The sequence below is a fragment of the Tasmannia lanceolata genome, unplaced genomic scaffold, assembly GCF_043159265.1.
Source record: "Tasmannia lanceolata isolate RefF3 unplaced genomic scaffold, GAP_Taslan_0.1 ptg000013l, whole genome shotgun sequence".
Taxonomy (NCBI): domain Eukaryota; kingdom Viridiplantae; phylum Streptophyta; class Magnoliopsida; order Canellales; family Winteraceae; genus Tasmannia; species Tasmannia lanceolata.
In genome coordinates, this window is record NW_027518690.1 from 4,874,521 (window position 1) to 4,887,435 (window position 12,915).

At 37.8% G+C, this 12,915-nt stretch overlaps 1 protein-coding gene across 1 annotated transcript; it reads left to right on the forward strand.

Moving 5' to 3' along the window:
- The first annotated feature begins 6,988 nt into the window (after nucleotides 1-6,988).
- On the forward strand, nucleotides 6,989-9,859 carry LOC143890614 (non-specific lipid transfer protein GPI-anchored 11-like). The gene is made up of 3 exons (XM_077395321.1): nucleotides 6,989-7,471; nucleotides 7,637-7,663; nucleotides 9,630-9,859. The coding sequence occupies exons 1-3, from the start codon at nucleotides 7,138-7,140 to the stop codon at nucleotides 9,857-9,859; spliced, it is 591 nt and encodes a 196-aa protein (XP_077251436.1). The 5' UTR covers nucleotides 6,989-7,137.
- The last annotated feature ends 3,056 nt before the right edge of the window (nucleotides 9,860-12,915 follow it).

Consider the following 12,915-nt stretch of genomic DNA (forward strand, 5'->3'; position numbering starts at 1 on the left):
AAACAGTAGGTTCAATGGTGAGCGATACGTGCCGGGGTGTATTCCAATGGAGGAGGAGGAAGCCGAACCGACTCTTCTTTTTCAGTGGCGAAGGAGCTCACCAGGCGGAGCGGAATGGGAATGGTCTGCTTAGTAAGCTATTGGATGTCATTGAGTACATTTGCAAAAAGAAAAATGAGAAACTATTGGTCTGGTGGGGGATGTTACAAGACGGCCATATTTGGTATCTCGTTCCCTAGGGTAACTATTATTAAGCCAGTTCCGTTTAAGGATTTGCTAGGGACCATCGCAGAAGGCATTTCGCAGGCCGGCTGTTGCATGAGAGAGGCTGCTCTCTCATGCAACAGCCGGCCCACGAAATGCCTTCCACCATTGTCCCTAGCAAATCCATCCCTTTTATAATACGGATTTCCTTTTTCTGCTTGCCTCCTGCCCAATCAAAGTATCAATTCTCTTGCCAGATTACTTCAGTTTGACCAGGTTGATCTTTAGGGAGAGACTCTACACTAGGTTGATCTCTTTCACCAGATCAATGGGAAGCACTGATACATAAATGTTCTTTGCACACTAAGGTCAATTTTATATCATTACTCTTTAGCTACTATCCTGATGTGATTCCTCAAGAAAGGGCATAGCACTTTAAATAGCACCCAAGGTTTAAAATTTCGATTTCGGTAACCGTTTCGGACCTCACAAAAAGCTGAAATTTCAGTCCGAAATTTGGTAATTTGGTTCCAAATTCTGGACTTAAATTTTGTAACACTTTTAAAAAAATAATAATAATGTCATTAAACCGAAATTTCGGACCGAAATCCGAAAATTGGTAAATGGCGAAAAAATGAATTTCGGAAATTTTCGGTTTCGGTCCCCACTGGTATCCGAAATTTCGGATTTCGGTCGAAATTTTAAACCATGATAGCACCCGAATTTTTTTATGAAGCTTTTTGATGGGGCCCACTCACATGATGTAGCATGATCTAGATCGGGCCCATCTTCAAAATGAACATCACCTCATATGCATATCCAAGGGACCCACCATGAACTAGAGGGGGTGTAAATGTAATTATCCCAAAAAAAAATCAATAGTGGTCTTCATGTTCTATAATAGAGATTTTAGCTCATGTCATATTCATGGTGGGTCCCTTGGATGAAGAAGGGCTACGAAACTGTCCATTTATGAAGATTTCGTTGGCCTACATCATGGGGACACCTGTACCGGATCTCCACCATACAACTCGGTGGTGGCCCACCAAACTAATCACTCCAATTGCCATACAATGCGCCATGTGTGTAGTCTGTACACATGGCACACGTGTAAGACCCACCGTTCATCTGCAGTAGTTGCCACAGATGCACAAAACCTTCAATTGAAACAATCCACACATGTAACAAACGGCCTAGATCCCATACACGTGTGCTAATTATGTACTTTTATGTCTCTCAAAGTCACTGGCTCTTTGCTAAGCATACATGCATTTCCTGTCACCCCCATGTACATTCATGAACCTATTTATTAATGATCTCTAACTACTTAGGAAATGGTACTGAGGCTATGCTTGTTTTGGATTTAGAGAATTGATTCTTAGTCCAAAATTGATTCTTGGAAAAATTGGGCATTTGGCTTGCAAGTGTATACTCAATTTGGACAAGAAAAAAATACAATAAAACAAAAATACTTGTATTACTGGGATGTAGAATCAATAGAATCCAAAATTGATTCTACACCATTTTGATTTTGAAAATTGATTTCTGATTCCAAGACTGATTATTAGATTCAAAATCAAACACAATCTAACACTAAAATTAGTTTTGAACTCAAAATCCAAAATAATTTGGTGTGTTATGGTCTTAAGTATGGACTTCATCCTAGCATAATTCTCATCTCATCCAAATCCCTTTCCTTTATCCTGGACTAATCTCAAAGGTCCTAGCTTAACTTTAGCATGATCTAGACCCTTCATTAGGGAGACCCATTTTATAAATGACATAACCATAAAATCACACTTATCAAATGGTCATCAAGAAATTAGAGTAGAGTCATGTTAAATTCGAAGATTAAAAAAAGGGCTGTGATAAATTGACCCCCTAATCTCTCTCTCTCTCTCTCTCTCTCTCTCTCTCTCTCTCTCTCTCTCTCTCTCTCTCATAGCACTATCCTATATGGGGTCGATTTATCTTATGGGTTGAACTTAGGGCTACAAAGGAGCCGAGCTGAGCCGAACATTGGGGTGTTCGTGACGAGCTTTTTTTTTTGGGCTCGTGTTCTGCTCGCCAAAATTCAACAAAGCTCGAGCTCGGGTCGGCATACACTGGCATTAATTTAGAAATAAAATCCTTCTTGTTAAAATGCCATCAATAGAATCCCTAGAAAGTCAGCAATTTTCTCTTAATGAGTTAACATTGATGCGGTTTAATAGTCGTAAACCATTAGGCTTCTTACTTTACGGCCTACACCACAGGATGATCTAAACCGTCCATTTTATGGGCCATAACATAAATAGGACATGACCAAAATATCATTTCCATTGGTGATCATAGCCATGAAAACCTGATAAGAGGGTTGAAATCATCATAGGTAAATGATTTTTCAGGCACGACCTATTTATGTTATGGCCCATCAAATGGACAGTTTGGATCATCCTATGGTGTAGTCCATACCGTACTTTTAGAAAAAAAAATAAAAAAATACGGGACTATAAGGGCTTACACCATATAAAGTCTCGTTAGGAGAAATTACATGGTGGCCGGCCATGTATGCACATGCAGTCCATAATTACTGTGGACCCACATTTTTTGGGTGATCCAAACCGTTCATTTGTTGGGCCCTAATGTAGATAGGATGTGCCCCAAAAAATCTTCTTCATAGGATGATCCTAACCGAAATTTCGGTCGAAATAAATGACCGTTTCGGTTTTTACCCATGGTTAAAGACTTAAAGAAGGCAGTGCCAACAAGGCCATTTATGGCCAATACATTCAGGCGCTTGACGCTAGCATTCCTCAAAGCCTAAATGACTAGAGAAAGAGAGAGAGAGATGGGATTTCAAAACGGCCTAACTTTTCGGAAACGGATATGTATTGTGCAAATATCTTTCTGTATCTTTCCATCTATAGCCATACACACGTGTAAAAAGCGTGTATTGCACATATAGGAACTAGTGGGACCATAACCAGGAGTTGAAAAAATGGTGAAATTAAGGTATTAAAGACAGGGAAGGAAATCATTTTTGAAAAACATACGTTATTGAAATGGGTTTTGCTAACGTTAAGGAGCATTTAAAGCACCTATTTTCATGCACCCCCACCCGTATATCCATTTATTACTGGAGCAACGATTCTAGTCGAGATTTTATTTCCATAATTACAATTTCAACAAAAGAGCCTTGGGTTTGGTTTTTACAAAAATACCCCCACCGTGACAAAATAACAACAGTACCCTTATCTCATAAAAGATAACCAAAATATCCCTACTTAAATCTCATGAAAAATGACAAAAATACTTATATCTCGTAGAAAGTGTTAAATACACCTATCTAGGGGTGGCAATGGTTCGGTTTCGGTTCGGTTTGACCCTCAAACCGAACCGAACCGAAATTTGAATCGGTTTGGTTTTACCAAACCGAAACCAAACCAAAATCGAATTTTCGGTTCGGTTCTGCCAATTTTACCACGCCTTACTCATAATTATTGGAGATATTCGGTTTCAGTTCGGTTTGATCCCCAAACCAAACCAAACCGAAATTTGAATCGGTTTGGTTTAACCAAACCAAAACTGAATTTTTGGTTCGGTGTCCGCTCGGTTCCGGTTCGGTTCGGCCAATTTTGCCACTCCTACACCTATCTCTTCGAAAAAAAGAAAAAAAGAAAAAAAAACTCATATCATGGAAAATAAAAAGACCCTATCTCATAGAAAATGATCAAAGTACCACTCACTCATAAAAAAATGACCAATACACTTATATCTCATAGAAAATAATAAAAAAGACCTATCTAATGCAAGACAATTTACATGGTGGACGGCTCTGCACTTACGTGCAACCCGAAAAAAATACTGGTGGCCGCATTTTTTTGGTGATCCAACCATTCATTTTGTTGGGCCCTGATTTTATTCTCTAATTCAGATCTAATTTTATTCTCTAATAAAATCTTCTCCATAGAATGATCTTAACCCTTTGATTTGAGAAGGTTTAAAATGGACACCGCAATATAAAAAAACTACATAGATCGGGGTTAGGATTGAAAAATATTTTCTGGGCACACCCCCAACAAATGAAAAAAATACGTCTGCCGACATTGTTTGGGTGGGTGATCCAACCATTCATTTGTTGGGCCCTAATGTAGATAGTGTGGGCCCGTAAAATCTTCTCCATAGAATGATCTTAACCCTTTGATTTGAGGAAGTTTAAAATGGACACCACAATAAAAAAAAATGCATAGATTGGAAGGTTAGGATCATCGATCCTATGAACAAAATACACTATCTCATAAAAATGACAAAATACACTATCTCATGAAAATGACAAAAATAAACTTATCTCATATAAAATAATAAAATAATAGAAATGAAATTGTGGGAAACGTTCTCTGATAATAAATGTTGGGTAAGTTTTTTTTATCAAAAGCTGAATGAGATTCACCATACTTTAATGATTGATTCGTAACAATCAAAAACCCTCTTTTTCAACTTTTTGTTGGATCAAAAATCAAAGGTGAAGGGTTTTCTCTCTCTCCACCCTTGTTTCCGCATGGTCAGCCACAGTATAATTTCTTAACTCGTGAATACTATACCATAACATGCATGAATTTCAGCAAATAATTCAAAGTACGTTATAATCTTTTTCATAAAATAAAAATGACCCGTAGAAAAAACATTGAATTCCTGAGAAAAAAGACAAAAGAGAAAGGAATATGCCAAACTTGTTGCCTCAATGACCATATTACTTATCTTACTTCTGGGGGTCGTAGAATAACACGAGAAATTAAATTAGAAATAAATACATAAATAAGGAATGCATATATAAGCATAAAAGAAGAAAATTAAATTAAAATGGGTATTTTATTTTTATTGTTGTGTAATTTTCCTGCTGAAAAATCATAAGAGCAACATGGGTCATGTGGCATGCAAAAAAAATGAAATAAGCATAAGAATTTCATATACAAATATTCTACATTTGAGTCGGTGGCTAAACTTGCATAGGTGAACTCGAACTCCAAAACCCATATGTCAAGCTGCACGATAAAATCACCAAACGATCATCGCCACCACCTAAGAGGCAAAAGAAATAACAACAAAAGGGATTTGCTAAGCTCCATCGCAAAAGGCTTTTCGCGAATGGAGACGAATTATCACAAAAGGCTTTTAGCAAAAGGCTTTTTGTTGTGAATCAGACCCGCCACCTCGTGAATTGAGACAAAAGCTGTTGTCTCCATTAATGAGGTGGCTGATCTGATATGCGACAGACCAGCAGCGAAAACCCTTTTGCGATAGACGCTAGCAGTTCCCAAAACAAAATTTGCAATTTTTTAAGTTCACCCGGGGGTGGCTATGAGCAGTTAGACTATCCAATTACTCCAAGTATCTAATATCATCACATGAAAAGCATCCTATAAAAAGGATTTGTGCTGATGAGAACAAATTATCTGAGAAATTGCTGACACTCTTCTCATAAGAAAACTGGTTCCTGATCTAACCTACGAATTTAAATAAAAAAAATAAAGGAAGGGAAATAGAAGATTCAGTAACATCTTTTTTTTTTTTTAAATGGCATTAATTATATATCATACCAAATTAAGGAGGCCGAGATGGAACACCCATATCTACAAAAAGAAGCAAGAAAGAAACAGGAAAGAAGAAAAAACAAAATACAGAGAATAACCCTTCTTAGGGAGGAAGGTGGTCGAACCACATAATAGAACCATCGGAAACACCATGCTTAGCTAGCACATTCGCCTTATCATTTACCGATCTTCTAACATGCTAAAAGCCGATAGCAGACCCCGCAGTTAAGTCCTCAATCTCATAAAAAATGGAAAGAAATCTCCACGGAGGAGCCACCGTACCTTTCAGCCAACGAATCACATTTAACCAATCTCCCTCAACAATTGTCTGATCCATCAACCTTCTATCAATATTCAAAATATGCCGCCCTCACTTCCGCATCTGAGGAATCAGACACACCAATAGAGCCGTAGTATGCCCACACAACATCCCCCTTATCATTGTGACAAACCCCTCCCACTCCTGCCGGACCCCCGGATTGCTGGAACTCGCACCATAAAAATTAACCTTATACATGTTTTGAGCAGGGGGCTTCCACCTTTGCAAAATAAGATCTCTGCACTCAACACTAAAGCACACCTCCCACCATCCTTCCCAAAGATCAAAAGCAGATACAAACCGGAATGATGAGAGGCATCTCACCCAGATATAACCAAGGTGATGATCTTCAAGTAAATCCAATGAGGATTCTTGGCTTTCCCCTCAAAGACTAGAGTTCCTCTCTTTCCAGTAAGTTGTATATGTAAGATTCAGTAACATCTCTTACATATACAACTTTAGAGATACGAAAAAAACATCCCACACAGAATTATTTTTTTTTCTTTTTAAAGGAATGATAAAGATCCTAATATATGTAACATGAAATGTAAAAACAACAATATAATTGATATGGAACCGAGATGGATACCACCCAGAAAGCTTCTCTATATTTGCTTCGAGAAGCTGATGTAAATCAATTAGAGGGATAATTGGAGGGGTGGTATGCGAAAAGGAAATTGAGATAAGTATGCAATGTAAATCAATTAGAGGGATACGTGGAAGGGTGGAATGCAAAAAGGCAATTAAATTGAGAGAGAAAGGGAATCGACGATACTAATTAGAATTCTTAGCGTTTTAATTGATATTGAATAGGACCCTATTAAAGCAAATCCTTTTTTGTAAGGGATATATTGACTGAGGTAAGATAGGAATAGGCAAGATAGATACGAACCTTCTGTGGTGTTTTTACCAAAGTTGGAATCCCTCCACATTACTTCACCCAATTCACTATTTTATATGCACAACCCCTTCACCAATCCCTTTATTCTTTGCCTTGTGGTGTTCGTCGTCTCCTTTCTTTAGTGTTTTTCTTCCGAAACAATGGCCAAGTTTTTGTGGGTTTTTTGTGTTTTGGCTCTATGGGTTTTGGCCAATGCAGCACCACCTTCTTCTAGTCCTCCGCCACCTGTGGACTGTATTAATGTTCTTCTTTCAATGTCTGATTGTTTGTCCTTTGTGCAAAATGGTAGTAAAATTTCTAAGCCTGAGGGGACTTGTTGTGCTGGTCTAAAAAGTGTGGTGAAGAATAGTCCTAGTTGTTTGTGTCAGGTCTTGAAAGGAAAGAATGATTTTGGGATTGCTTTGAATATGACTAGGGGTTTACAGCTTCCTTCTTTGTGTGGGGTCTCTACTCCTCCTCCTAGCAACTGTGATGGTAAGTTTTTTTTTTTATGGTTTTGTTTTGTTTTTGTCATTAGTTTTCTTGCTCACTTTGGTTTGTTTATGTCTCTTTGTATCTTGGTTTTCTCTCTTTTGTTTCTTTTTTGGTTTTGCTTTGGGTTTTTAGATTGATGATTGAACTTGGTTATTTGTATTGCAGATGCAGGCTCTCCTGTTCCTGCTCCTGGTTTGTGACTATCCTATTTGATCTCTTATTGTTATTTTTCTCTATCTATTTTTTATTTTTATGTAGTCTTCTTTGATCTCTTATAGTTGTTTCTGTATCTACTTCTATGTAAGTCATCTTATGTTTAGAGTGCTCTGGTAAAGATGTTCTGATTTTACAAGAAATAATTAAAAATCAAATCTGATGGTTAGTTGTGGTGTATTTTTTCATGTTCAATGAATCTGTTTTTTTAATGGTGATGCTCAATGAATCTGTTATAATCATTATTATTCGTTTTATTATTTATATTGATATTATTATTTGTTTGATCTTGATGAAGGAAAGACTAACCTGTTATGATTTCAGTCTTCAGTTTCTTGAACTTCTTAGTTGTTTTTCTGTTCTTTTGATATCCTTTTTGTAAAATATGTTCAAATCTTTTTTTAGCTTATTTTGTGGTCATCGGATTTTGCTTATTTTTCCACCGTTGTTTGTTTTGAGACTTCATCTGATATTAATTTTTTATTCTATACCAATCTTTATGATACCAATTGAGATTTTGGTCCCTAAATTGAGACTTTAAGATTAGGATTTTCTATCCTTGAAGTTGATCCTTATCCGATCTGGAGTTTTTCTCTATATTTATCTCTTAAATTGGTTTATATAAGCTCCATTAGAGATCATTGTACTCAATCCAAAAAACATAGTAAATTTCCTATTTTTACATGGTATCAGAGCAGGTCGATCCGACGTAGACCAATGCAGACAGCTGAGGTCTCACCATTGGATTAGGTTGTGATCTCACGGTTGGATCATCTTGGATGTAGATTAGGCAAGCGGGTTAGATGAGGTAACCTAGATAGGTTAGGTAACTTGATTAGACTAGAATGATCTCAGCTAATCTTATCTTAATATCTTTCCTTGTTTAGGCCCTCTTTGGATTGCAAGAATTTTGTGGAAAAGTTTGGAAAGGAAAAATATTTCTAAAATTTCCTAATTTTTTGTGCACTAAAAAGGATAACTTGAACCTATAATTTTTCTTGAGAGAAGCCTTCCATTTCTGATGTTATTCCTCTAAATTAACCATAAGCATATCACATCTCTCTAAATCGTGGAAAGAAAAAAAAAATCCTATGAAATCAAACCCTTTTTGTTAGAAAAGCTATTCTTGCAATCCAAACTGGCCCTTAGTCTCTATACAAGCATTATTAGGGTAGATTATAATCAAGCAAGATTACTAGAAATCAATTCCTTTTGCAATTTGGTGGACCTAGATGAACAGTATAGATCTTGCTAATACTATGTATGTGGGCCTATGTAAGCTCATCAACCCCTTCAAATTAGTGTGAACTCTTCCTAATTCCCTGATCCAAGAGCAAGTGCAATTTCTTTCAAAATGCCAAACCTACAACATAATCTAATCTTCCCAAAACAGGGCCTAGGTGCTCTATACAATTACTATTAGGGTTGATTGTAATCAAGCAAGATTAGTGGAAACCAATTCATTTAACAAATTGGTTGGCCTATGTGAACAGTATAACTATGAATGTTGGCCTAGTTAAGCTCCTCAACCCCAACAAATTGTAGGAAATTCTTCATAAATTGCCAGATATAAGAACAAGTGCACTTTCTTTTGAAAATGCCACACCTACAACAGAATCTAATCTATCCAAAACAGGGACTTGGTGCTCTATACAGGGCACTATTAGGGGTGATTGCAATCAAGCAATTACAATTAACAAACTAGAAATCAATTTTCTTTTACAATTTTGGTGGGCCTATATGAACTGTTCTGATATTACTAATAATACTATGTGTGTGGGTCTACATAAGCTTCTCACCTCCTTCAAATTGGTATAATTTCTTCCTAAATTCCAAGAAACAAGAACTAATGCCAATGCTTTCAAAATTCCAATCTCACAACAAAATCTAATCTTTCCAAAACACTGCAAGATCTTTATTAAAATTTGTTGCTTTTGTCTTGCAGGTCCATCTCCAAAGATGCCTCCACCACCAAAGAAATCTCCATCTCCTTCACCGGTCTCTCCATTGCCTTCTGCGCCAGCTCCGGCTGCGCCAATCTCTCCACCACCCTCTGGAGGAAATGTAGGAATGGCCCCGGAGCCATCTCCCTCGCAGTCTGGTGCACCAGCACTCACATTTTCATTTGCAGCTCTTCTTGTTAGTATTTCAGTTGCTTATATAGCTTACTATTGAGAAGTGCCTGTTTAGATTTAGTATGTCATAGAATATTGTTCTTAGGAATAGCATTGTTATTGGGTTTTCCATACTAGTTCAGAACTGCTGGCATAGCATTCTTTGTTGCTTGTCTTATAGAGTCATTTGTCCATGTTGACATGAACAGATTGCGAATTTAATATCTTATATATTATCAGTTTCTAAGTGGGTGTTCATTGGTATTTTGGCTAGAAATTTAGTTGTTTGTAGGGGTAAGTAAATTACATATAATGTACGACATTCTATTGTGGAATAGTCTTTAATGGGTTGTTAATTGGCTCTCTGATCCCACCAAGATTAATTTAACATAAGATATTTAGTTCTATTGTGGAATAGTCTCAAGCTGTGAGAGGGGTAGAGTCGATGGGAAAGGAGAGACTTGAGAGGGCAGTAATAAGTTGTGTTTGTGTTTGCTAAACAAGGAAATTAAATCATATTTTGGGTGTAGTTTTTCGTTCCCTTGTTTTTCAGGCCTTTTTTTTTACGCTCGCCTCACTCGGTCCCTCACATGTCTATCCCTCTCCCACCCTCCCTCACACTATTGGGTAAGTAGATAGTTTAGAGAAGAAATTTTCATGTTAGCCAAGCATGCCACCAAATGAGGAGAAAGTAAGAAAAGCCTGGAAAAAAAAAAGGAAACAAAAAACTCCACGATAATATGATTGATTTTTTTTCTTCTTTGTGAGCTTCTTCTCTAAAAACAAAGAAACAAGAAACTCCACCCAAAATATGATTGATTTTTTCCTTGTCTTTGTGCCACTCAAGTTTCTCCTTAGCAAATTGTGGTAGGACAAAAAAAGACTTGGGGTGAGGCTTGAACACTCCTAACTCTAGAAAGCTACGGCAGAGGAGAGCAATAAACAATGTAAAGATAGAACAACTTCTTCGCTAGAGAAAATCAAGATCCAAACCCTTTTGCTCTTCCAACAATCCTAATGTAATGGCTTTCAAATAGATGAGTAAGGAGGGTGCCTCTTTTTCCCCATCAAAGAAATTCTGCATGAACTGGATTTCCCAAGTGATATCTCCTTCCCTCACAAACAATCCTACAGAACTTTTCTTTTTTTAATGTCGCTCTAAAAGGATCGGGAAAAGGTCCAAAAGAAGCACTTCTATGCACCGTTTATCACATCAAAACTTGGTTATGAAATTTGTGCTCTCGTCTCACACTCCAAATCGTCAAAGCACCAAACCTATATTTATCATCATAGATCCAATTGTCAAGAAAAGTCCCATAAGTGCGAGGACGAGTTCTGATGGGGTGCAAAAACTCCAACCTCTCACAGGCCGCCACCTGTCCAGGAGTAGGTGAACTCCAGCCTCTCACAGGCCGCCACCTGTCCTGGAGTAGGTGAACTCCAGTCTCTCACAGGCCGCCACCTGTCCTGGAGTAGGTGAACTCCAGCCTCTCACAGGCCGCCACCTGTCCAGGACACCTGTCCTGGACACCTCACCAGGTTATCCCCTATAAATGGGGGATCAAAGCTCAAACCAATGGGTAATGCGAAAAACCCTCTCCACCCAAACTCTTAGACTTCTCCCCTTCACTCCTGCTCATACTGACTTGAGTGTCGAAGGGCCTGTCCGGAGTAAAACCCGGGTTGGTCTTCTGACCTCGCTTGCCTTGTGCAGGACTCGCTTCTAGCCACTTCACTACGGTCCCCCAGGACTCAGCTCCTTTGGTTATCCAGCTCAGCTCTTGCGTCACTGCTGTACCTGTTACTAATTTTCGGTCTAACAAGTTCCATACTTAAGTTCAATTATCTTGGTCCAAATATGGTTTCTTTCCTTGCCAGACTTCCGCATCCATTTTCCAAACAACACTGTTTACATTTCCAGAGTATGTCACTAATGTGTGTTTCCAAATGACTAGTAAATTGTAAATGATGCAATGTTGTACTTAAAAACAGTCCTTTGTTTAAAGTAATAAAGTGAGCCCTTCCTTTCCTTTATTATTACCCGTAGCTCATTTCTGTTTCATGTTACCCTTAAACTCAAATCAACTCAACTAAGCCTTTGTCCCAAACTAGTTGGGGTCGGCTAATGAATCCTTTCGAAAATTTTCATGAAGAAGGTGAAAGAATCTACCCCGCTCAAATTGACTAAGTCTAATCCTGACGCTAGTTGAGTTCGTCTACATGGATCATTTTCTTTTATTCTCTCCTATCCAAGGTCTTGTTCTCTGTTATGTTCTTAACTATCAAGTCTTTCCTCACTATTCCTACCGAAGTTGTTTTAAGTCTGCCCCTTTTTCTTTTTACTCCAACTTGGCACGAGTCACTTCTTCTCATTGGAGCAATCAAAGGCCTACGTTGGATATGCCCGAACCATCTTCTCCTCAATTGGTAGCACCCCCACATTTCATGTTTCCTTATTGCTTGTAAAAGGGAAACAAACAAAAGAGAAGCCAAGAACAAATTGGACCCGGTGAGAAGCTAACCTCAACCATGGTTTAAAATTTTGATTTCGGTAACCGTTTCGGACCCCACTGAAAACCAAAATTTCAGGTAATTTGGTTCGAAATTCAGGACGAAATTTCCAAAATTTCAGACCGACGTTCCGAAATTTCGGATGAAATTTTTTAACACTTTTAAAAAAATATAATAATGGCATTTAATCGAAATTTCGGACCGAAATTACCAAAATTTGTAAATGGCGAAAAATCAAATTTCGGGAAATTTCGGTTTCGATTTCCCACCGAAATCCGGTCGAAATTTAAAACCATGACCTCAACCTAATTTCTCAAGCTTTTGAAGTCCCCCACCAGTTAGGTTGGTAGCAAACAAGCAATGTCAAGTGTGGACATTTCAATAAGTACACTAAAAACTCAGCCCCTAAGATTACAAACCAAAACACATCATATTTTTATATAATAAGTCTAAACACATCATATCTTATATATTTATGAGTCCAAACAAATGGGGGGTGATTCTACATGTGAGCCGATAAAGCACTGGGCTTTTTCCCTCTTCTTTTCCAGAGTCACATGTAGGCAACTAACTTTAAAGTAGGGTAGGAAAATCCAAAACCGACTC

Coding starts and splice junctions, on each gene's coding strand:
- LOC143890614 (XM_077395321.1), top strand. CDS start 7,138: ATGGCCAAGTTTTTGTGGGTTTTTTGTGTTTTGGCTCTATGGGTTTTG. Junction 7,472..7,636: donor TCCTCCTAGCAACTGTGATG/GTAAGTTTTTTT, acceptor TTTGTATTGCAG/ATGCAGGCTCTCCTGTTCCT. Junction 7,664..9,629: donor CTCTCCTGTTCCTGCTCCTG/GTTTGTGACTAT, acceptor TTTGTCTTGCAG/GTCCATCTCCAAAGATGCCT.